General features: G+C 54.4%; 3 protein-coding genes across 7 annotated transcripts; 1 reads left to right on the top strand and 2 right to left on the bottom strand.

Annotated features, from left to right (window-relative positions):
* Positions 1–1638: 1638 nt before the first annotated feature.
* Nkpd1 (NTPase KAP family P-loop domain containing 1) lies at positions 1639–7779 on the bottom strand. Of its 2 annotated transcripts, XM_057763166.1 has the most exons (4): positions 7689–7779; positions 6280–6729; positions 4585–4716; positions 1639–3477 (listed from the first exon to the last, which is right to left on the bottom strand). In XM_057763166.1, exons 1-4 carry the CDS (start codon positions 7777–7779, stop codon positions 1682–1684), a joined length of 2469 nt encoding a protein of 822 aa, XP_057619149.1. In that variant the 3' UTR covers positions 1639–1681. The 2 variants fall into 2 exon arrangements, with proteins under 2 accessions (XP_057619149.1, XP_057619150.1); XM_057763167.1 differs by lacking the exon at positions 6280–6729.
* Positions 7780–10353: 2574 nt separating this feature from the next.
* On the bottom strand, positions 10354–18666 carry Trappc6a (trafficking protein particle complex subunit 6A). 2 transcript variants are annotated; one of them, XM_057762755.1, is made up of 6 exons: positions 18544–18666; positions 12160–12227; positions 11905–12022; positions 11333–11416; positions 11152–11245; positions 10354–10621 (listed from the first exon to the last, which is right to left on the bottom strand). In XM_057762755.1, exons 1-6 carry the CDS (start codon positions 18625–18627, stop codon positions 10590–10592), a joined length of 480 nt encoding a protein of 159 aa, XP_057618738.1. In that variant the 5' UTR covers positions 18628–18666; the 3' UTR covers positions 10354–10589. The 2 variants fall into 2 exon arrangements, with proteins under 2 accessions (XP_057618738.1, XP_057618739.1); XM_057762756.1 differs by lacking the exon at positions 11152–11245 and having other exon boundaries at positions 10354–10531.
* Positions 18667–18706: 40 nt separating this feature from the next.
* Positions 18707–21177, top strand: Bloc1s3 (biogenesis of lysosomal organelles complex 1 subunit 3). 3 transcript variants are annotated; one of them, XM_057762752.1, is made up of 2 exons: positions 18707–19088; positions 20327–21177. In XM_057762752.1, exon 2 carries the CDS (start codon positions 20336–20338, stop codon positions 20924–20926), a length of 591 nt encoding a protein of 196 aa, XP_057618735.1. In that variant the 5' UTR covers positions 18707–19088; positions 20327–20335; the 3' UTR covers positions 20927–21177. The 3 variants fall into 3 exon arrangements, with proteins under 3 accessions (XP_057618735.1, XP_057618736.1, XP_057618737.1); XM_057762753.1 differs by having other exon boundaries at positions 18707–19124; XM_057762754.1 differs by having other exon boundaries at positions 18707–19139.
* Positions 21178–23397: the final 2220 nt, after the last annotated feature.

Raw genomic sequence — 23397 nt, 5'->3', positions numbered from 1 at the left:
TAAAGGCGTGTGCCACCACCGCCCGGCCGCAGAGCCATTTTCTAAAACATAGATTTTTAGTTAATTTAATTTTTAGAGAGGGTCTCACTATGCAGCCCTGGCCGACTTGGACCTCTCAAAGATTTGCCTGCCTCTGCTTCTGGAGTTCTGGGAGGAGGAAAGGTTTGTGCCACCAAGCCCAGCACTATGAAACGCCAAACATGAGCTTAGCCACAACAAGGCTGAAAGACACATTTCCTAACAGTTACAGGGCCCCTCCGACTTGTGTTCACTCAGCCAGTAATCGTGAGAGACCAAGGAAGTCGGGTGGACTGGCTTAGCCCAAGACCTAAGGGATGTGAAGCCAATACCAACAACCAATGAACCACACAGCCTGAGAGTGGGTGAGCTCTTGGTTCCTGCGTGAGGGGTACTGTCCTCTTAGTCCTCAGGGTCCTGGCTCAAAAGTCACTGATTGGTCAGGAGTGTAAATCATCAGTAAGCCCCTCCTAGAGCCCCCTGCCTAGGAACTCCCAGTGAGGGGCTGGGGTGTGGCTCAGTGGTAGAGCCCCTGCCTAGAATCCTCCAGTGAGGGCTGGGGGTGTGGTTCAGTGGGAGAATGCTTGTCTATCAGGCAGGAGGGTCTCATAAATCCTTAGCACCACAAAACAAAGTCATCCCTTTGACTGCAGGTGTCTATGTAATTCAGGGCTGAGTTCTCTCCACACTATAGTGGATGAGGGACCCCAGCCTGAGTGTAGCATGTTTGACCACTGAGGACTCAGGAGCCACCCACAGTTGTGACACTCATCGCTGGTCTCTGATCATGCTAGCAGGGAAGGGCCCAAGCCAGCCAGTCTGTTCCACCTGGCTTTGCTCTCTGAGTCTGTATTCCCCTCACGTCTCAATCTCTGTTCCTCAACTTCCCTGCTGGTGACGTGGCTTCACAGTCAGTAACCAGCCCCAGCCAGTGGCCCCGGGCGTGACTCGTAAAACAGGCATATCCTTAATAGTTCCTCTTGGACAGTTACCTGCCTATCTGGGGAAGGCAGTTCACACACCCATCTGGCTGAGGCCTATTTAGCCAACATGCTGAGGGGTGGAGCCACCTGGTGAGGTCATAGGCACCGCCCTGGGAAATGTCAGTTCCTGCTCTGCCCACAGAGGGCAGGCTAGGGTGTGGGGAACAAAGGCCTAGGATCCCCTGAGGCCTGGGTGCTCCCCTTTGCCTGAGTCAACTTGGCGTCTGTCCTTCATCTCCCCTGCCCCCGCAGCCTCACCCACCACCCCCGCAAGTCTCCTACCACCTGGGATGCCAACATCAGTTTTTAGGATGCAGTTCAGAGGCCTGGCTCCCTGAGCAGGAAGTTGGTTGAGGCAGGTGGCATCCTCACCTAGCCAGAAACCCATGACATGAAGGCCAGCCCTGGCTTTCCAGTTTCCTTTATTGCTTTCTGACTCCTGTGTTCCTCACTGGCTCAGACACTGGTGCGGTAACAGCCTACTCCAGGAAGCTACTACCTGCCGCCCTTTGGCTTCCAAAGTCACTAGGGTGTATGCCATCCTAAACCCCTTTGGTTTTGAGCCCAGCCCTACCTTCACACTCTCATCAGGGCAGGTGGGATGTTGCAGCCACCAGTGGCTGCTGGTATTCACCATACCAAACCCAAGCAGCCTCTACACCCCTGAAATTCAAGGACTTTTAGGCCATCGGCCTTGGCTTGCCCGTCTGGTCCCCAGGGTAATGTGTCTCTCTACTGTGTCCTGATCCATGGGCCACCTGGGATGTCCCTGCGGTGTTATTGACTCGGTGACTGGCCTGGGGATCATCCCGGGATGGGGACTTGGGCGGGCTGGGCGGTTTGAGCGCGCTGACGGCCCTGATGAGGCCCATGCGGCGGCGGATGGAATGGTCCAGGTTGACTGTACAGCGCAGCAAACTCTGTGCCTCGGCCACGGTGAATGGGAAATCAGTGCCCAGAAAGCGCTCAAAAAGCTCGGGGTCGCCATCCAGGTCCAGCACATTCTGCAAGGCCTTGGTCATGGTATGCAGCTCGCGACTGTTGTCGCAGAAGACGTCCCAGAGACGTGCGCGACCCTCGGGTGCGCCCCCCGCCTGCTGCCGGTCCTCCAGGCATTGCAGCACCCAGCTGAGGCGACAAGGCCACTGGTTGGCGAGCACCACCCAAGCCACAGCGTGGCGCGGGGTGGGTCCCACGCGGTCCGGCTGCTGGTGCTGCTGCTGCTGCAAGAGACGGACGGTGATGGGCACAGTGTTGACGATGCGCCGCATGGACACCACGTTGTCGGGTACGTACTCGTACAAGCAGTCGTGCTCGTCGTGCAGGCAGCAGAGCGCCTCCTGGATGCGCCGCGCAGCCTCCGCGTCCAAGCGACCCTGCGTGCGCTCCCCGTCTGCCTGAGTCTCCACCGCCAGCAGTTGAGTTCCCTCGCCGGAGCCCGAGCCTTGGCTCTGCGGCTGCAGCTTGCGTGTCAGCTCCCGGAACAGCAGATCGTCGCGGCTGCGCACCGCATCGTGCAGGAATTGCAGCTTGGTGCGACGGCCCATGACTGGAACGGAGAAGGGCAGCGTGACTGTGCGGTTGAGGAACAGGTAGCCGTTGTCTGCCGTGCCCTTCATGTTGCCCGCGCTCTCCAGGCACGCGGCCAGGATGCTGGGGTCCACCACCAGGATGAAGATGAAGGGTGCGTGGCTGTCTGACAGCAGCGTGTTGATGGCGTTCAGCACGCCCACCACGCGCTCCGGGTAGCACGTGTCCAGCCCCGTGACCTCCAGGACCACGCGCAGCCGGCGTCGCTGGTAGATCTCCAGGAAGCACAGGAAGTCGGTGAGCAGCTCCACCTCCTTCTTTACCTCGCACATGAAGCCCAGCTGGCTGCCGAACTTCTCACGCGACACCAGACGCTCGATCTTTTTGCGCTGGCTCACGAACAGGTGCTTGCCCACGGAGTACACGGCCATGAGCAGCCCCGAGCCCGACAGCGTGGTGGCTGCGCCTCCCAGAGCCTTAAGCACGCCACGACCCGAATGGCCCGGCGCATGGCCCCCCAGCGACAGGTACAGCAGCCCCACGCCCAGGCACAGCGCGGCCAGCAGTGCCAGCAGTGCCAAGCACACGCGGCGTCGGCAGTGCCACTCGCGTTGGCAGAGACCCTCGCGTGGGCCACCTGGCTTGTTGCCCAACACCGAGTACACGCTAAAGGGCAGCGCGCCGTAGTGGTGGCGGATGCCCTCGCACAACGTGGTCACCAGCCCCGCCCACAGCTTGTCGGTGCCTGCGTACTGCCAGGCGCTAAAGCGGATGAACAGGAAGCGCACGTTTCTGCGCCTCAGGTGCAGCTCGGTGATCACCGGCTGCAGAAACACCAGGAACCACAACAGCTGCGGGACGCCCCAGCCGCGCACGCGCCGCGGTCGCCACTGCACGCGCTGCAGCTCCTCGCTCTCGCGCTGCGCGGCCTCCTGCTGCATCAGCGCTGGGGGAGGGGAGGGAAGATGTTAAGATGTTAGCGGAGATGGCACGGAGGGGCTGGGCCCAAGGGCACATAGGTGGAGGTGGGAGGCCTGGAGAGAGAGACTGGGAGGTCGAGGACAGAAGTAGGGACCTCCCTGGAGAGAGGATGGGACAGAGGTGGAAAGAACTGGGACCAGGCAAGAGGGTGAGGCAGCCTGGAAGTCCCATCCATCCATTCCCCATACCAACAGGAAATGGATGGATAGGTAGACAAATGAATGGAATTCCCAGATACAAGGAGATGAATGGATGGATAAACGAATGAATGAAACAAGATGAATGAATGGATTATGAATGAATGAGTTAGTGAAATATGGGAAGAGGACAGACCAGACAAGGCAGCGGGAACACAGCCTGCATCTTTCTCTGGCTGACTGTACCTCCTCCAGGGAGCCTACCACCATCAGACTGGGTCAGGCAGGAATCCACTCTTGGTGTTACTGAGGACAGATGCGTGTGTCTCTCAGAGAGGGCAGGGCCATCCCTCCATCCCCCAAGCACCAAGGAGGTGCTGGCAGCATCTGAACAATGGGTGTTGAGTCCTCTGGGACAGGATGTGATGAGTGAAGGGGACTGTCGCCTCGCCCACGACCTAGCCCAGGGCTGGAACTCAGAGCACCCTTTTCTGTGTCCTCATCTCCTCTCTCGCTGCACGCTTGGAGCAATGCAGGGCCAGCAGGAGTTAACTGCAGCCATGACAGGGCGTGGCAAAGGCTGTGTCCAACAGCTGGCTAACTTTCTGCTGGCGTCTTCAGTGTACATCGGTGTGCTTGGGGTCTTGGGGACACCCCCAACCCCCACCAGAGTGCAGGGCTTGTATCAAAAGCAGGGGTGTGACTTGCAGCCTTAGTGAAAAGCCCAGGCTTTCTCCTTAGGGCACTAGGGAGCAAGGAGTGTTCTTGAGCAGGAGTGGGGAAGGGACAGAGTATATTTCAAGAAGGTTCTTCAGAGTAGATTTGGTGGGGAAGAAGGGGACAGGGAGAAGATGGGACTTGGAGAACAGGAAAGGGACCAGGGACCGTGTTTCCTGCCCCACCCCCACCTGCCCTCGATACAAGCAGACACTCACTCATGATCTTGTCCAGCATCATGTGAAGACGGCAGCCAAAGGGAGCATAGAAACCCACAGTCACAGGGACAGGCACGTGACACAGGGTTTTAGCCAGACAGCTGCAGTAGACATCATCCTCCGTCAGGATGTCTAGAGGTGGGAGAGGGAAACTGAGTCAATGAGGCTGCTTAGGTGCCACCCTCCCTCATTCCATGTGCCCTCCACGCCTCCAGCCAGCCCTGCTCTGCCACCAGCATCCTCCTCCCTGAATCCCCAAGGTGACTCAGGTCCCGCCCCTCCATGGAAGGGCATCTGTGCCCCTTCTAGGCTCTGCCCCAGTCCTGACCCAGAGATTTGCAGAATCTGGACTTCTTGACCCTAGATCAGTAGGCCTGCTCAGCCCGTGGTTCTCAACCTTTCTTGAGGCACAAGGCCCGCAGAGGCTACAGTACTCTCACACCCCCCAAAAGCGTCACACACTTCCTAATTCCTCACAGGGACTTAGGAACTGAGCGAGGCCTGTGAGCCATTTGTCTATTCTGTGACAAAGACCCTGGGGAGTAAGGAGGGGAATTAGGCTGACCCAGTCGAACAACAATTCAGAACACAAGTTCCTCATCCCAGAAGGCCCTGTGCACAAGAACCACTAAGTCCCCTCTGCAGGGGCCCCTGTCCCCCTGAGCGTTACTTCTTAGACCTAGAATTAGGGTGTCCACCCCAATCGTGGAAGTCAGTGCAGTGGGCTGCCGGGTGTGGCTCTGCCTGGTAGCAGAGCCAGGAAGAGCTTAGGAGAAGGTGAGCTGAGGTGACAGTGGCCTGGGTGGACCTCGTCCTCAGCCATACCTAATCGATGGGTGGCCTCACCTTACTAAGCCTCCTTTTCCTGAGCGTGAAATGGACTTCCCGGCCCCGGGCGCCATGGCAAGGTTGTACATGCCCAACCTTGTCATGAGTGCCCACTCGTTCCTGTTGCTCTGCTTTCAGTCCTGACAGCTGTGCGTCCCCACCTTTGCTATCGCCACCCCAAACCTTGGTCAGGAGCCAGCCCCTCGCTCCTCCTGATGGACTCTGTAGCTGCCTCCTCCCAGTGTCCCCTTCTCTGAGGGACACCCCAAGCCTATGTGCCTGTCTCGCCTTGACTGTCCCTGGAGCAGGCCACCTCAGTGCCTAATATGACCCTGCTCTAACGATGGCCCCATTCCAAGCCAGGTTCCCCTTTCCTGCCTGTCTTATTTGTCCTCAACGTGACTGTCACCTCCTCACTGAGCGTCTTCCTATGGCCCACTGCACCAGGTGACCATGCCCCCCCTCCCCGAGTGTTCTCCCCTCCTCCATGCGATCCCCACATCTTCCTCAACCTTCCCTCTCCGTCTGTGCCCTGCTCCCAACACCACAGCTGACCAAAATGCTGCCCCAGGTCCTCATCACCTCCTACCTCACAGCCCCTCTGGCCTTGTGAGCCACGGAGGGAGGGCTAAGAAAAGAGAAAGCAGAGGCAGGGCACCGGCCGAGGGACAGGGCAGAGGCACGGGCCTGGCCCAGAAATCAGGGTCCCCAGCAGTTGCGGAAGAGACCAAGGGGTTGGGATAAACCCTCTCCTGACAGGAATCACAGTGTGTGTAGAGTGAGGACAGGCCCAAGGCACCACCAGCCAGGGAGCAGAAGCGAGACAGACGGGGACACAGCCCCAAAAGGAAGGCCTGGGCTGAGCACCGGCGCCATAGGAGGTGAAGGAGCCACAGGCTGGGGGCGCAGGCAGAGGCCGCGCCTCGGTGGGCTCGCTGGGCTCCAGGAGGGCACTGGCTGCAGAGGGCAGGGCTGGGCCGCTGCTGGCCATGGCTGATACTGCTGTGGGTGATGAGGTGGCAGGCTGGGGGGCGCTGGCTGGTCCTATGCGGGCAGCGGCGATTGCAGGTGACCCCTTCTGGGCCCTGCGAACTGGACAGTGCCGCTGCCGCAGCGGGCTGGGAGGGAGGGGTGGGGGTTGTCGCTGCTGCTGCTGCCGCTGCTGTTTCTGTAGAATGAGGGGCTGGGGACACCTGCGACAGCCGCTGCCACCCCGGTGGCTGCGGTAGGCCTGCTGCCAGTGAGCCTTGGGAGGCAGCTGACAGGGCCCATGGGTGTGAGTGGCCACCGGATCCTGGTACCACTGACGACAGCATCCTGGAAGGAAGGAAGTGGAGGTGACTGGGACTGGGTCCCAGCCCCCCTAACGACACTCCTGGTTTGAACCAGGCTGTGCTATTTGGTAAGGCTGGACTGGAGCATCCGTGGGAGCCCCAGAGGCTCCAGGAGTGAGAGGTGCAAGAAGGACCCAGATGAGGCCAGACACAGGACACACAGGGTCCGTGCTTCCCGGGGAGACGGAGAGAGGACACTACCAGACATTCGTGCATCTTGGCACCCCAAATCCTGAGACTAACTTCCTGCATCCCTAGGGGGTCTTAGGGTGAGGATGGTTGAGGATCTACTCAGAAGTGGCTGGAGTAAAGGGAGGTGGCATGGAGAGGGGACAGGCCAGGGGCTGAGAAGGCAGGTGGGCCTGAGCTGTCAGACTCCAGCAGTCTGTGATAACTTTAGAAGGAGGTCATTGCTCCCTTCCTGCTCCCCTTGGTCCTTGTGGGAGACTGAGCCACTCCCTCAGATGCACTCAACCGGGAGGGGGGGCGCGCTTCCCCTCCTCCCACCTGTGATTCCTCTGGAAGTCGTCCCCCACCTCCTGGAGACTTTCAGAAGGGAGTTCCCTGCTCCCCCTCCCCCCAAAGTGAACACTCCAGCCTTTGGGTTCTACAAGAGCCAAGCATGGCCGTGGATGCCTGAGTGTCAGATTCGCGGGAGGCTGGGGTAGGAGCCGTGTTTGAGCCGAGGAGGTCAAGGCTAGCCTGGGCTGTAGAGTGAGACCCTGTCTCAGCTCTTTTCAGTAAGATCAGTCTCACTTTGTAGCCCAGGCTAGCTTAGAACTTGCAGCAGTTCTCCTGCCTCAGCCTGGAAAATGCCGGGACTACAGGCATGTGCCACAACCATTGGCTCTTGTGGCTTTGCAGGTGCACATAAATTCAGCACCCACCCACCCCACCCACCTCTCTTGCCGCAGCTCCACCCCCTCAAGACTGAACTCGTACCTTTTTGGTGCCCCGAGTCAGGATCCAAAAAGTATTGCTCATTGGGGGTCCGGCCTCTTTTGGTGAAGTGGACATTGCAGTTCTTCTGCATGGCGGGCCGTGACGTCAGTGGCCGGGTCCTAGATGGAAGGCTCAGTGATCAGCTTGGTGGGGCCCCTGGCCTAGTCTAAGATGACTCCTTGTGACCTTGACAGGCAAGAGACACAGTTCAGGTTTGGGGGCGGGGGGCTTCCCTGGGTCACTGGAGTGGGCACTGAAGTGAGAAGCTGGCATGGCCCCATGAAGGAAAGCCAATAGCCAGATGACAAGGGGTTACTGTGCGGCCAGGTAGGGAGTACAGAGCTTGGGGCATGCCGGGGGGGCGGGGGGGGGGCGCTATAGGAGGCTGATGCAGCCTGGTCTGGGGAGCCACCAAGCAGAGCCAGAAAATTTCTAAAATCTAAGAGTAGGGAATTGCCCGGCATGGTAGCACACACCTTTAATCCCAGCACTCAGGAAACAGAGGCAGGGGGATCTCTGAGTTTGAGGTCAGGAAGAGCTACATAGCGAGACCTCTCACAGAACAAAAGCAAGCATAAGTAAATAAATGTGGGAACTAAACACGGGGATGGAGAGAAGGAACATCTGTGACAAAGTGAAACTGGTTCCTTCTGAGGAGACTCAGGCAGTGGGGTGGGGGCGCGCAGCGTGTTAAGAGGTTCAGAGGAGTCAGAGATGGGCTGGGGAAGATACTGTCTGCCCAGGGCAAAGGGAACCTGGGTAATGAGGGTTGGGGATCAGACCAGCGGTTCAGCCCACCACCTCATGCTCCCCCATCCCAGTCAGGGCTCCCAGTACCTACCTGGTGGTGGCCCCGCGGCCCCAGCTCCCTGCCGTGGCCGCACGCAGGCCTGGCTGGAGCCCAGTGGCGCCCGCTCGGCCGGTTCTCCGGCGTGTGTCCCCGCCCTTTGAGCAGGCGCCTGGCCTGATGCTCTCTAGTACTGGGTACCTCGGACTGGATGAACCCAGGAAGGGGTGGAGAGCAATCCTCCCACCGGGTTTCTGCGCACCTCTGCTGGGAGGGAGGAGGCAAAATGAATTCCACCAGTCTGTGGCACAGCTGTGTGACCGTGGGTCAGTGACTTCATCTCTCTGGGCCTCGGCTTCCTCATTGATGAATAGGCCAGATTGGCACCTGTTTCTTGAGGTTGTCAAAGGGATGAGTCCGTCCAGCCCGGGGCTGGCCCTTAGGGCTAGCACAGCTGACCCATTTACCAGGCGCGGCTCCCCTGGCAACAGCACACGCGGGGAGCGGCTCCCGAACCTGGGCACTCGGTAGCCCCTTTATCATCACAGCCCACAGAAGTCGTGCCCACTTCACAGATGAGAAACCTGAGGCCCAGAGACACAAAGCCCCTTCCTTGCCCCGGACCACACAGAGTGGGGAACTGAAAGGAAGTGCCGACTTCCAGGATTCTGCCCTGTGCTTGGTCAGGCCAGGGTGGTGCTGGGAAAAGGGTGCCCCATACTGTGGCATTCTTTCCCTGCATCAGTGGGGGCCTGGGTGGCCACGCTGCCTCCTGCTGTCGAGGCCAGGCTACTTTCTTCCCACTGTGAAGTTTCTTTTCTGCCAGCTGTCCTTCAAGCCCCTTCTTTGGGGAATGTCCCCTGGCCCACCTGGGAGGTGGAGATGTATCTAGAGGGGAACCGTGGAGGAGTGCCAGTCCTGCCCGCTAGGCTGTGTAGCAAGGAAAGGGCAGAAATTCAAGGCTGGACCTAGAGAGGGGACTAGGGTGGGGCCTACCAGGCAGGGGGGTCATGTATGCAACCTGTGGTACTGGGAGTTTAGTTGTAGGGAACTGGAGCCAGGGACAGGCCAGGGAACACAGGGGACATCTGGACCTCTCTAGAGGTGGATGCCCCAACCACAGGGACCCAGCTGAGCCTGGTGACACTTATCAGACATTGCTTGGGAGGCTGAGGCAGGAGGACCACTCATGAGTTCAAGGTCAACCTGAGTTACCTTGTCTTGTTATCTTATTGTATGACTTGTTTTGCTTGCTTTTATGTGTGGGTACCTGGTGCCCACAGTTGTCAGAACAGTGCATTTTGCATCCTATGGAAGTGGAGTTATAGATGGTTGTAAACCACTGTGTGGGTGCTGGGAATCAAATCCCAGGCTCTCCACAAAAGCAATAAGCACTTTTAGCTTCTGAACCATCTGTCCTGTCCAGCCCAGAGAGACCTTGTCTGGGGGTTGGGGATTGGAGCGATCGAAAGCTCAGTAATTAACGCATACTGCCCTTGCAGCAGACTGGATTCGGCAGACATACACATAATTAATGCATACTGCCCTTGCAGCGGACTGGATTCGGCAGATATACACATAATTAAAAACTAATAAAGAGCCATTGGCCCTTGTTCCTTCCCCTGCAGGTTGCAGTCCCTGGGCCTGGGTGCCTACCCACACAGCAGTGGGCAGCAGAGCCCAGGTTCAAGTCCAAGTGCAGCCTCAGATGCTACAAATACAACCAGAAGAAGGTGGCAGGGTGCGGCTGCGTGCACCATGTCCCGCTGGGCGGAGGGCAGCCCCGGACGCGTTCATTGGCAGAGCCGGTGAGCTGGGCCAGGTGTTCAGGGTGGGGGTGGGAGCAGAGGGACTTGTGACAGCCACTGCACAGGTCTGTGCCCATGTAAAGAACCTTTATTGAACACCTGTCATGTGGGTGATGCCCCAGTGTCCCTCCATGTCCGTTCTGAAGTCATGGGACCGTCCTGCCCCTCAGGGCCCTCCGACTCCTTCCATTCCCTCGTCTGAAGCACATGATGAACTCTGAGCCTGTGAGCTCCAGCTTCAAGACCACCTGCAGAGGTGACTGCTGAGACAGGGCCACAGGGGCACCGTCTCGTGGGCTGGGGTCCTCAGGACTTCTGGATCACCACCTGGAACTTACCTGGAAGGGAAAAGCCACGCCACTTTTAACTGGGGCTGGGACAGAAAGCCTGCCAGCAGGCTGGGGAGCCCTGGAGTAAGTGGGTTATAGGGGACTGCCGCCACCCAACTGGCCCAAATCCAAGACCAAGAGGGAGCCTAGGGACAGGTGACTGAACTTGTAGGAGGTAGGAGGGCTGGCCCGAGCTCCTGTCTGCTCATTCATCCCAGGTCCCCACAATGGTGAGGAGCAGGACTCAGGCCCAGCAGTGCCCTGTGGGTTAAGGTGACAGCAAGTGGCCAGTAGGTTTCCACACTTCGAGGTCATCAGGGAACCTGGCCAGGTGGCCTAAGATGCCCCACTGCTACACTTCCTTAGAGGCCCCAGGTGGCAGGCTGGGTACATGGGTATGTTCATGTTAGCTGACTCTGGGCCTCAAATTCCCTGTCAGATGTGGTTTGGTACTCTGGTTCCGCTTCCCAACACTGAGGGACCAGGGATGGGGAAGCCCCAAAGCCTACACCACATTTGAGGGCTCCCGAGTGACTTACAGGCAGGCAGGGCAGCCACAGAGGCGGTGACTAGGCTCTGGAAGCCCAGCGTATGGAGGGCGCCGCACAGGAGGCCGCAGGTGAAGGCCAGGAACTAGGATGGGGGACACAGACCACTGTGGGGGGAGGGGACACCAGGCAGGGGGGTGGGCAGATGGGCATTTCCTGTATTCCCCAGTACCTTGGGAGCTTCCTCTAGATACTGTGACCCCGAGCCCATGGTGATGAGGAGGGGGAAGCTGTTGTCCTGCAGCACGTAGGTCCCCTGGTGACAGGAAAGAGCCTGGTGAGGCTGGGCACTGACAGAAGGGAGAGAAGACCCAAGGAACAGACCCAAGGACCCCAGCACCCAATCCTTCAGTGCTGCTGGGGGCCTGGGCACCCTTCTGGACACGTGGCTTCGTAGGAAGCAGTCGCTGTCTGGCAGGAGTGCTGGAAGCTGAAGCCCTGGCCCATGAAACAGCGGCAGGGAATGGGCAGTGTGGGCGTTCAATGGGGACTACCACAAGCCTGGGGCAAGAATCATCATGTTGAGGCCACTAGCTAGCTCACCCCTGATAGGCAGGTTGAAGTTGCAGAAATAGCCCTGCCACCCGACTGCAGCCCTGGCTTCCCTTTGGGGCTCCAAGGAGAAGGTGTAGGTGATTATGGAGAATCTATGGTTCTTGCTTCCCAAGTCCCCAGTGGGGTTTCCACTGCCCCCAACTTGGAGGCCAGGTGCTGGCGCTGAGCCAGGCCAGCTCACATACTCACCTGGTGGTTGGTTCGGAGTCCATCCATGTGCTTTTGGAACATGGCTGCCCACAGATCTTTGCAGAGGAACTTGAGGGCATCGAGCTCCTCTCTAAAGGCCAGTGTCTCCCGGGGCAGCCTAGAGGAGGATGTTGATGGAGTCAGGCCATCTGGTACATGTGTGGGCCCACAAAATGTTCCCCACCCTAGGTCTTCCAGCTGAAACCCCAACATCAGGTCTGCCCACCCTCCCAGGCAGGTGGAGCGGGTTCTCACCTCTCACCCAGAGCCTGGCCCACGCGGAAGCCCAGGCCCTCCAGGACTGACAGGCTCTTCTTCTTTCCCTAGAAGGTCAAGAAAGGGAGGTTCAGGAAGACACTGTGATTGTTTCTTCCCCAGCTTTCTCTTCCCTCGGCCAGGAAAGCTCAGCTTCTAGAGCCTTCTACCTGATTCCTGAAAGCTGTCCTGGTCTTCCGCCCAGGTGGAGTCTCTGAAACCAGCCCTCATCTGTCCCCAGCCCCATGTCATCCCTGAGGTTGGGGCCTAGCTACCTAGGCTGGGGCCTAGCTGACCTAGGCTACTTGGAAGGCTGAGGCAGGAAGGTCACATGGTGCCTGAGCTAGAGTGTATTCAGGGTCAGTGTGGGCAATTTGGCCAAACCCTGTATTGAGAAAAAATTTCAAGGCACCTGTGGTGAGGTACTCCTATAGTCCCCAAACTTGGGAACAGAGGTGGGAGGACCAGAAGCATGAGGGTCGTTCTCAAACACAGCGAACTGAAACCAGCCTGTGCTACATGAGGTGCTGTCACACAGTTACAGGAAAAGGTTGGAGGTGAGGCTCAGCAGTAAGGTACATCTTGAGACCTTATATTTGATCGCACCTCAACACGCCACAATCAAGGGGCTAGCTCAATGCAGGGGGGCCTGGGTGAAAGCACCTACATTTCAAATCAAGGTGTTAGCCAGGCATGGCAGTATGATCTGTGACCCTAGCACTTGGGAGGCTGAGGCTGAAGAATCACAAACTCGAGGCCAACTGTGGCTACATACTGAGACACCCTGTCTGAAACGCTACCCCCTGGGCGTGATAGTACACACCTTTAATCCAGAACTCCAGAGACAGAGGCAGGTGGATCTTTGTGAATTTGGGGCCAGCCTGGTCCACATAGTGAGTTCCAGGACAGACAGAGCTACATAATAGATCTCATCTCAAAACACCGATATAAAGAATAAAAACAAAATGAAACATTAAAACAAGCCAGCAAAACAGCTCAGTGGGTAAAGGTGCCAGCCAAGCCTGAAGACCCAAGTTACATTCTGGGGTCTCACATGGAAGGGGAGAACTGACCACCTAGGGTTGTCCAGGTGTGGTGGTGCACACCTTTAGTCCCAGCACTCCAGAGGCAGAGGCAGGAGGATCTCTGAGTTCGAGGCCAGCCTGGTCTACAGAGTGAGTTCCAGGACAGCTGGGGCTACACAGAAAAACCCTGTATTGAAAAATCAAAACCAAACCAAAATAGACTACAGGACAGGTAGCATATGCTGATCGTTTTACTGTAGGAACAGCTCTGAGATGGGATGAACATGATAAATCGTGTTGGCTGCAAGGTCCTTGTGACTTATTAGTGCATGCTGTCCTTTGACATGGGTATGGTGGACTTATTAGTACATGCTGTCCTTTGACATGGGTATGGTGGACTTATTAGTACATGCTGACCTTTGACATGGGTATGGTGGAGAGACTTACAAAAACCATCTTTAGCTGACTTGTGATGTTACCGTTAAAAGTTTGTGTGTTTCTGAATTGGGCAGTGGTGTTGCACACCTTTAATCTCAACATTTGGGAGGCAGAGGCAGGCAGATCTCCGTGAGTTCAAGGTCACCCTGGTCTACAGTTCTAGTTCCAGGACAGCTAGAGCTGTTATACAGAGAAACCCTGTCTCAAAAAACCAAAACCAAACAAACAAACAAATAAATGAAGTTTGTGTGTTTCCAGAACAAAAGGACCAGACACCAATAAAGACAAGACAAGTAGCCCAGGTGACCCAGCCTCTCAGAATGCCTCTGTTGTAGTTTCCTCAAAACTTTACATCCAGAACAGCTTCAAAGCTGCTTGCTGAGATGGTCCAGCCTCACAGACTATTCAGCCAAACTTCAGATAAGCCTGCACCTTCCCATCACTCCAAGACTGGACAACAGCTAGCTCTCCCAGGACTTGACCATTATCCCAATTTTCTCAGGATCCCCTAAAGATGCCGTCACCCCAGACAACAGGAAACAGTCTAGAGAACATGATGCCCATATTCCCAAGAAGTGGGGTGGGTGGGTTTTGGTTACTTGGTGGGTTATGGATGTTTGTCATTGTTTAGGCGGTTGGTTACAAGTTATTACTGGTGATGGTCAGGAAAAAAAGCTGAACAAAGATTAGATTCAGGGATCCAGATCTGAAAAGAAAAGGGGGGAGGGATATAGAAATGATAGGATAAGAGAGGAGATTATCGAACTGAATCTGCTTTCTTTTCTTTTCTTCTTTTCCCTTTTGGTTTCTTTGAGACAAAAACAGTCCCCGATTGTCCTAGAACTCACTCTGTAGACCAGGCTGGCCTTGAACTCACAGAGATCCGCCTGCCTTGCCTCCCGAGTGCTGGGATTACAGGTGTGCGCCACCACCGCCCGGCTGAATCTACTTTCAAACTAAAAAACAACTACTAGTCTCAAATGTTTTACAGTGGTATGGAGTTTTGTGCACTGATACAAATTTATGGTTATTATTGTTATACTGTACATGATTTCTACTCCTTAAGATATTTTTGTTTGGCCGGGCGGTGGTGGCACACGCCTTTAATCCCAGCACTTGGGAGGCAGAGGCAGGTGAATCTCTATGAGTTCGAGACCAGCCTGGTCTACAAGAGCTAGTTCCAGGACAGGCTCCAAAGCCACAGAGAAACCCTGTCTCAAAAAAACAAAAAAAAAAAAAAAAAAAAAAAAAAAAAAAAAAAAGATATTTTTGTTTACTGATACAAATTTTAGGTCACTTTTGTTATACTGTTTATATGCCCCAACTTTTAAGATGTTTTTGTATATTGATATGTATTTAAGGTTATTTTTGTTACATGTATATATGCTACTCTTGTTTAACGTATTGTACCTATGCAGTTCATTTAAAAATGCAATGTAAAGTTCTAGTCCTTAAAAACTGGTATTATAATGCCAGGCAGTGGTGGCATATGCTATTAATCCCAGCATTTGGGAGGCAGAGGCAGATGGATCTGTAAGTTCAAGGCCAGCCTGGTCTACAAAATGAGTTCCAGCACAGCCAGGGCAAGTGAAACCCTGTCTCAAAAAAGCCAAAAACAAAAAAATGAAAACAACAACAAAAAACTATTATTATAAGCCAGTTAGGGTAATTAAGAAGCACAGGTTAGTAGTTAATCAACTGTAACAATCAAACTTGTAGTTATGTTAGGTATGTTTTCAAGATCACATAGAGATATATTTTAGACAGTCTTCAAACATTTCAAAGACCTACAAAATATGGCATTTAAAATATTTTAATGACATAAGGCTTTTCATGACAATGAGACACATCTCCTGACAACACCAACTTACTTCAGAAAAAGGATGACGGGCATTGAAGAACCTCCATTTGTGGGAAAGTTAGTCACTGGGCAAGAAACTGCCCTTGCCTTAACTGTTGACATTATGCTGTCCAAACTGGACAAGCAGAATACAAAAGACAGCAGCTGCCAAACTTTGCCAGATAGTGTAAGACAGTCCTTCAAAAATTCCTGCTTCACAGAAGTCTGTCAGATAGTCTAGGCCTGTAGGCCGAAGATGAATACCCCAATGTTCCAGAGGAACTTTCAGTGACTGTCTAGGCAGCCAGATGTCTCTGTCATTTCTATAGTTTTGAAAATTGCTTGCTCTGCACTTCCTGTTTACTTGGGTAATAGGTATATCCTTCTCAGGTCTCTAATGGGTATTGAAGACTAGATTAGAAATGGAGAAAGCTTACATAAGAGGTATAAAGTGTTTAAGGTTGAGAGACATAATAGTTTAAACTGTTTATCTAAAAATGTTTTGAGATCTAAAAAGATAGTTTTAGGATGGAAAGTTTGGATAGAAAATGTTTATGTATAAACTTTAAGTTAATCAAGGTAAGATAAACAGTAGAGTATTTTCTCCACATATGCCAGATACAAATAGACTGAGCTTTGTGAATATAATTCTTACCTAATAATTGTTCTTACTGTTTATAATTTTACAATTTTATGTTAGAGTTAAAACCTTTCCTTTTTATCTAGACAAAAAGGGGGAAATGGCATGGAATATGTGTACACCATGTGATGATGTATTGCTGAACAGTCAATAGCTAGAATATAGACTATAGGAGGTACAGGCAGGACTTCCAGGCAGAGACAGGAAGTAGGAGGTAACTGAGGTACAGAGGAGACATGAAGGGAAGGAAGGAAGCAGGACAGGCTGCACACAACGTATCGTAGATTAATAGAAATGGGTTAATTTAAGTGATAAGAGCTAGTTAAAAACAAGCCTAAGCTAAGGTAGGCTTTCATAATTAGCAAGTCTCTATGCCATATTTGTGAGCGGAGCTGACAGCCCAAAGAAAAAACTCTGAGTATAGTGAGACAACAGAAAGCAAGGGAAGGCCAGGGAGGTGTGCAGAGAAGCCCCCACCACAGCAGCGCCTCCAAAGGCTCTTTGTCCTGGAGGAGATAGAGCAGGGACTCTACTGCCCTATGAACAGACCAGAGCCTGGCCAGCCAGTGTGTTTTTAGGGCTATCCCCCCTGGCCACATGATCATGGGTAGAAGGAACAGGGGGTATAATACACAGAGAGGATGCTGGGAGAGATGTCACCAGTACTGGGACAAAAGGCATACAGTACAAAGCAAAGAGCAGCTGGGTCAGGCAGATTCCCTATCTGGAGCTGAGGGATTGAGTTTTTGTTTTTGGCTGTCCCCAGAGCCTGTACAGCTTCCAAAACATGGTCCTTCTTCCAAAGTCCCAATCCTGAAAATCAAAACAAGTTGTCTGCCTCAGGTGCTGTTCTAGGACCTGAATATTTAACATCCACATAGACTACAAAAGTCCTTCTGATGAAATGGAGTGTTTGCAATAACCCACACACTCTTCCACAGACCTTGCTTTATTTTGTTGTGCTGAAGATAAAAACCTAGACTCTCACTGGGGGATTCTAGGCAGGGGCTCTACCACTGAGCCACACCCCAGCCCCTCACTGGGGGATTCTAGGCAGGGGCTCTACCACTGAGCCACACCCCAGCCCCTCACTGGGGGATTCTAGGCAGGGGCTCTACCACTGAGCCACACCCCAGCCTTCTTATAGACTGCAAATCCCTTCTATATGATTATAATACTAAATGATTATAATGCTAATACAATGTCACTGTTATCTAGTTACATCATACTGTTTAGGGAATTAGAAAAAAATTTCAGACAATCATTACAGACATAATTAAGAAAAATCTGTGCCTCAAATCCTAGTACTTGGGAAGTGTAGGCAGGAGGATCATGTGTTTAAGACTAGAATAGCTGTATCACACTGGGAGCACAGAGTGCAAACCAGACACACAAGGGCCCGCATTTGATGCAGGGGTGCTTTTCCCAAGTCAGAGAAGGAAGAGAGTTGTTTGGAGTCTGCACACTTATAATCCCAGCACTTTCCAGCCAGAGTGGCTTCATCAGAAGCCAGCCTGGAATAGACAGTGAAAACCTGCCTCACGACCACATGCTCAGGAGATTGGGGGTGGGGGGTGGGGGTCAGGGAAGAAAAGCGAGAAAATAATGCGGGGGTAGAGCAGTCTCTATGCAGGCCTTGAGCTCCTACACAGAAGGATCCAGAGGAAGCCATGAGAGCTGCCATGTAGCTTAAAGTCAGGGAAGTTCCTGAGCCCTGATGCTCAGGCCTCACCCCCACCAACTCTATTATCCCAGCTGTGGAACCCCAGCGGCAGTAGTAGGAGCTTCTAGAAGAGGGCCCGGCAAGCTCACATTTCTGCGGACTCGGGGAAAGCTATTTGTAAACCTTTTATTTGAGAGTCAAGGTGACACAGAGCAGTCTCTTCATGGCCCAGATGGAAGGGTCAGGCTGACCTGCCTGATGGGGTGGAAGACCCAGGAAAATGGGAGTGAGACATCCAGGGCAGCTCAAAGGAACACGTAAGTGGTAGGAACTATTATGGGTTACAATATTTCAGTGACCCCAGCAACACCCTCCACATCACCGGGTGGGGGTCTTTACTCATTACTGGAGCCAATCCCTACTAAAAGACCCACTGTGTGCTGGGGCATAAAGCGATCAGCACAGACTTCACCCGGGGCACACAGGCAGCGGGGACAGATAAGACGGGGTACGGCTAGGGTGCATTTTCTAAGGAGGAAACGGAAGGATAGGGAGATTAAGATGTTGAGTTGCACAGTGGGTAGCGAGGCGAGTCCTCATCCGTCCCTAGTAATAGCCAATTACCCTAAATACCAACGGCTCACCAGGACCAGGCCCCGAACTGAGCCCTTGTCCCGAGTCATCTCACGCCACCTCAGCAATGACAGGTTAGGAGGGCTCGATCGCACCCCACTTCTCCACCGAGAAGTCACCCCCGAGGCCACGGCGTGCCGCTCACCCCCGAGCCAGGGTCTGGGTCCCGGGCCCACAGCTCCGCCACCATCTCGGTGTGCAGAAACTCGAACAGCACCGCGTCCGCCATGCACCGCCTCGCGCCCCACGCTCCCAGACAACGCTTCCGGCTCCCATTGGGCAGCTCAGGAGGTAGAACTGACCTGATTGGTGCTCTGATATAGCCACGCCTCCTCCGCAGGCGCAGAGCGCTCTGAAGACGCGGAAGCGAGGGGGCGGGTGCATCGAGCCCCTTCTTGGGCCTCCCACGCTAACCTCTTCCGCCCTTACTTCGCTTCTCTAGCTGTTTCCGGGTCTTCGGACATTCCCATTGGCTGAGTTTCTGATTCAAGTGACTTTCCCAGTTTAAAAAAAAAAAAAAAATTCAAGTGTCCTACAGAATTTTCCAAAATATTAAAAAATACGACACGAAAACGACTTGTCTAACCGCTTTCCTATTGGCCGGAGCTTGACTCATGTGACTCCACACGGAAAAACCGCCTCACTTCCGCCAGGCGGCGAATCCCTCGGGTTCGGAGCTTCGAAGACCTGGTATGGCCGTCTGGGACTGTGGTGTCGGTGTCTCCCGTGAGCATCCCCCCCGTGAGCGTCCTTCCGTTAGTGTCCTCGCGTTAGTGTCCCCCGTGAATGTTCCCCGCGTGAGTGTCCCCCCGTTAGTGTCCCCCGTGAGCGTCCCCGCGTTAGGGTCCCCCGTGAATGTTCCCCGCGTGAGTGTCCCCGCGTTAGTGTCCCCCCATGAGCGTCCTCCGTGAGTGTCCCCCGTTAGTGTCCCCCCATGAGTGTCCCCCCGTGAGCGTCCCCCCGTGAGCGTCCCCCCGTTAGTGTCCCCGCGTTAGTGTTCCTCGTTATTGTCCCCCCGTGAGCGTCCTCCGTGAGTGTCCCCTCGTGAGTGACCCCCCATGAGTGTTCCCCCGTTAGTGTCCCCCCATGAGTGTCCCCGCGTTAGTGTCCCCCCGTGAGTGTTTCTCCGTTATTGTCCCCCCGTGAGCGTCCTCCGTGAGTGTCCCCTCGTGAGTGTCCCCCCATGAGTGTCCCCCCATGAGTGTCCCCGCGTTAGTGTCCCCCCATGAGTGTCCCCGCGTTAGTGTCCCCCCGTGAGTGTCCCCCATTAGTGTCCCCCGTGTTAGCGTGTCGTCTCCCCCCCCCCCCCCCCGTTAGTGTCCCATTCGAGCGGTTGTGCTTTCCGCGTCCGCCCTGGCGCCTGTGTTGGCTGCGAGCTGGCCAGGAGGACAGTGGAGGATGTGGTCTGTGCTGGAGGACTCTGGGACTTCTTGGTTACAAAGCGTTTTGTAAACATTATTTTGTGTTACACTGAAACAGGGTCACTGTGTAGTTCTGGATGAACTCACAGAGATCTACCTGCCTCTGCCTCCCGAGCGCTGGGATTAAAGGCGTTATTTTATAGTTACTTAGTTATTGTGTGTGTGTGTGCGTGCGTGCGTGCGTGCGCAGAGGTCGCTGGACAACTTGACCTGCCTCAGTTCTTGAGCCTTCCACCATGTCCATCCTGGGGGCGGGGGGGCGGGGAGGGAGTCAGGCTTGGCTGCAAGCGCTTTCTCCCCTCGCTGAGCCATTTCTCGGGACCTAGTTCCGAAGCTTTGCTTGGGCGATCCTCGGTTTCCCCAGTGTACACACGAATGATACTGAGATGCAGAATTCCAACCCATGTGTACACCAGAGGAACCTGAGGCTGAGCCGGAACTGGCTGGGGGTGGCGGTGGAGGGGCTGGTACTTCGGACCTCACGTCCCGGCGCTCCTCTTCTCCAAGCTCCGCGCCATGGCATCGTCCCAAGGTCGGCGGCGGAGGCCAGGGACGGTGGTACCCGGGGAAGCGGCTGAGACCGACTCGGAGCTGTCTGCGTCCTCGTCGGAGGAGGAGGAGCTATACCTGGGTCCCTCGGGCCCGACGCGCGGCCGCCCCACGGGGCTCCGCGTGGTCGGAGAGGCAGCGGAGACCGACTCGGAACCGGAGCCAGAGCCCACGGAGGCGCCGGGAGACCTACCCCCACTCGTGGTGCAGCGCGAGGCGGAGGAGACCTGGGGCACGGAAGAGACCCCGGCTGTGGCGCCTGCGCGCTCGCTCCTGCAGCTCCGGCTGGCGGATAGCCAGACGCGTCTGGACCACGACGTGGCGGCCGCGGTGAGCGGCGTGTACCGCCGTGCGGGCCGCGATGTGGCCGCCCTGGCCGGGAGGCTGGCAGCTGCTCAGGCCACGGGATTGGCGGCCGCCCACAGCGTGCGCCTGGCTCGCGGGGACCTCTGTGCGCTTGCCGAGCGCCTGGACATCGTAGCTGGCTGTCGCTTGCTGCCGGACATACGGGGGGTACCAGGCATCGAGCCCGAGCAAGACCCAGGACCGAGAGCTTAGACTGACTCGCTGCTATCCCCCTCCCGCACACACACCTGACTGTCCTTGATCCCGGATCACTGCGGTCCCCAATGCCTCGTAGCCGTTGGTTTATGCCAACAGGAGCCAAGTCCTGGCATCTTCATTGATTTGTCCCGATTTTATTTATTCTTAGCACAATTCTGGGATCCCCACCCCCAAAACTGGGTCCAGGTTTTGTGGACATCAACTCTGGTGAATTTCCTAAATCAAGCTTTAATTATGGGCTTTGATTTCTTTTGTGTGGTCCAGGCGTGCAGGGAAGGGGCTCCCTCTACTTTACATGCCCAAATGGTGGCCACACCTGACCCAAGGAGACCTTTCTACACACCCCACAGACCCCTGCAGGACCCAAGCTGGGCCTTGGTAGTAACCCTTAACCCTCTTCTGACACCCATCAGGTCCTTTGGTCTGGCGCAGCGCCCCCAGGTGTTTTGACTGCTATATGACATGACTCCACACAGTAAAAACCTACCACTCACTGTGTTGGTTTCTGGATGCTAAAGGGGACATGGGTTGCTGACCTCGCTGGGCACTGAGGACAACAGTTTCGTTTTTGCTTCTTTGGGTCCTGACTTTACTCTCTTGGCTCTATTTACATTCTCTCCCGTTGTCTTATTGCCTGGTCCTCCTAGGATGGGGAGGTGGGAGAGAAATTCTCTGACTGACAAGGCATTTCCCCATGAAGTCACTTCCGCTGTCTCCCTTTTGACCAAGGGTGAGTGAGATGGTGATTTCTCCAGAGAAGGGTCTTAGAGGCACCTGCCTGACCTGTTTAAGGTGAAGCTGGGGCCTGGAGAGCTCTTGGAGCAGACCTCGGTGGCAACTCACAGCCAGCTGCAGCTTCTGCTCCAGTTTATCCAAGCTGCCTTCCCGCCTGCACTCGGTGCACAGGCACATACATACACAAAGAAAAACCTCACGGTAAAGCTCTTAGAAGATCAGAGCCAGGAATGGAGAGATGGCTCAGTGGTTGAGAACACTGACTTCTCTTTCAGAGGATTGGGCTTCAATTCCCAGCACCCACATGGCAGCTCACAATCGTCTATAACTCCATTTCCAAGGGATCTGGCACCCTCCTAGAGGCAAACATGCAGGCAAAACACCAATGTACTTAATATTTTAAAAAACAAGATAGAAAAGAAAATTGGGCTGGGCGGTGGTGGCGCATGCCTTTAATCCCAGCACTTGGGAGGCAGAGGCAGGCGGATCTCTGTGAGTTCAAGACCAGCCTGGTCTACAAGAGCTAGTTCCAGGACAGGCTCCAAAACCACAGAGAAACCCTGTCTCGAAAAAACAAAAACAAAAAAAAAATCGGGGCCTGTCATTTTTATCTTGATAATACATTTAGTATATTAAATTAATCCACTTCTTTTAGGGGTGCCTGTGTTAGAGTACAATATAGCAATCCCTGTCCAGTAGGAGAGACATTAATAAAATTGTCTATAAATAGGTTTCAGGGATTGGTTTATTTTTATTTTATTTTTGGCACTGTGAGTAGAATCATGAAGAATGTCATGCACTTTGGGGAGGTGTGAGCTCCAGGTGGCCTGGTCTTGGAAGAGGGTGATCATGGCCTCCCCAGGGAAGGGAGGTGATGATCCAGGAGGTAGATGAAATGGGGTGGGCCCCAGAACAGCACATGCAAAGGTCCTGGGCCGCAAGACAGCATGATCTCCTTAGCTTTGTATTGCTCTGACAAACTTTCCCTAAAAGCTGACTTCTGAAGAGGACAGGTTATGGGCTAGGGAGATGGCACATAGGGTAAGGTGATTACCACAGGCCGATGATGAGATTGAACCTAAGAACTCATAGTGGGAGGGAGCCAGCCTCCAAAACGTGCCCTCTGCCTCTACACACATGCTGTGACACGTGTGTCTAAACCCATGCATTGCACATACACAAATACATTTTTCAAAGGAAAATTTACTTATTTATTAAAAAAACAATTCTGTTTGCTTGTTTTTTAATTTTTCAAGACAGGATTTCTCTGTGTAGCCCTGGCTGTCCTGGAACTCACTCTATAGACCAGCTTTTGGAGCCTGTCCTGGAACTAGCTCTTGTAGACCAGGCTGGCCTTGAACTCGCAGAGATACGCCTACCTCTGCCTCCAGAGTACTGGGATTAAAGATGTGTGCCACCACCACACAGCTGTATTTATCTTTAGTTGTGTATGTGTGTGTCTGTGTGTCTAGGTGAAGGGTAATGGTGCCATGGAAACCAGAAGAGGCATCAGATTCTCTAAGACTGGAGTCAGAGGGTTTGTGCGTTGCCGTGTGGGTGCCGAGTCCTCTGCTAGAGCAGCGGGTGCTCCTAGCCCCTGAGCCATCTTGCTAGCCTTGGCTATTCACTCTTACCATCCTCTTTAACACAACTTGGAGTTCTTTGCTGTGGCAGTAAGACATGAGAAAGAAATACGCGGAGCAATCAGTGTACAGATTTTGGGTAGCAGG

This window comes from Chionomys nivalis, chromosome 2 (assembly GCF_950005125.1).
Source record: "Chionomys nivalis chromosome 2, mChiNiv1.1, whole genome shotgun sequence".
Classification (NCBI taxonomy): Eukaryota; Metazoa; Chordata; class Mammalia; order Rodentia; family Cricetidae; genus Chionomys; species Chionomys nivalis.
Note: the sequence above shows the minus strand (reverse complement) of the source record. Positions and strands in the feature narration are given on the sequence as shown.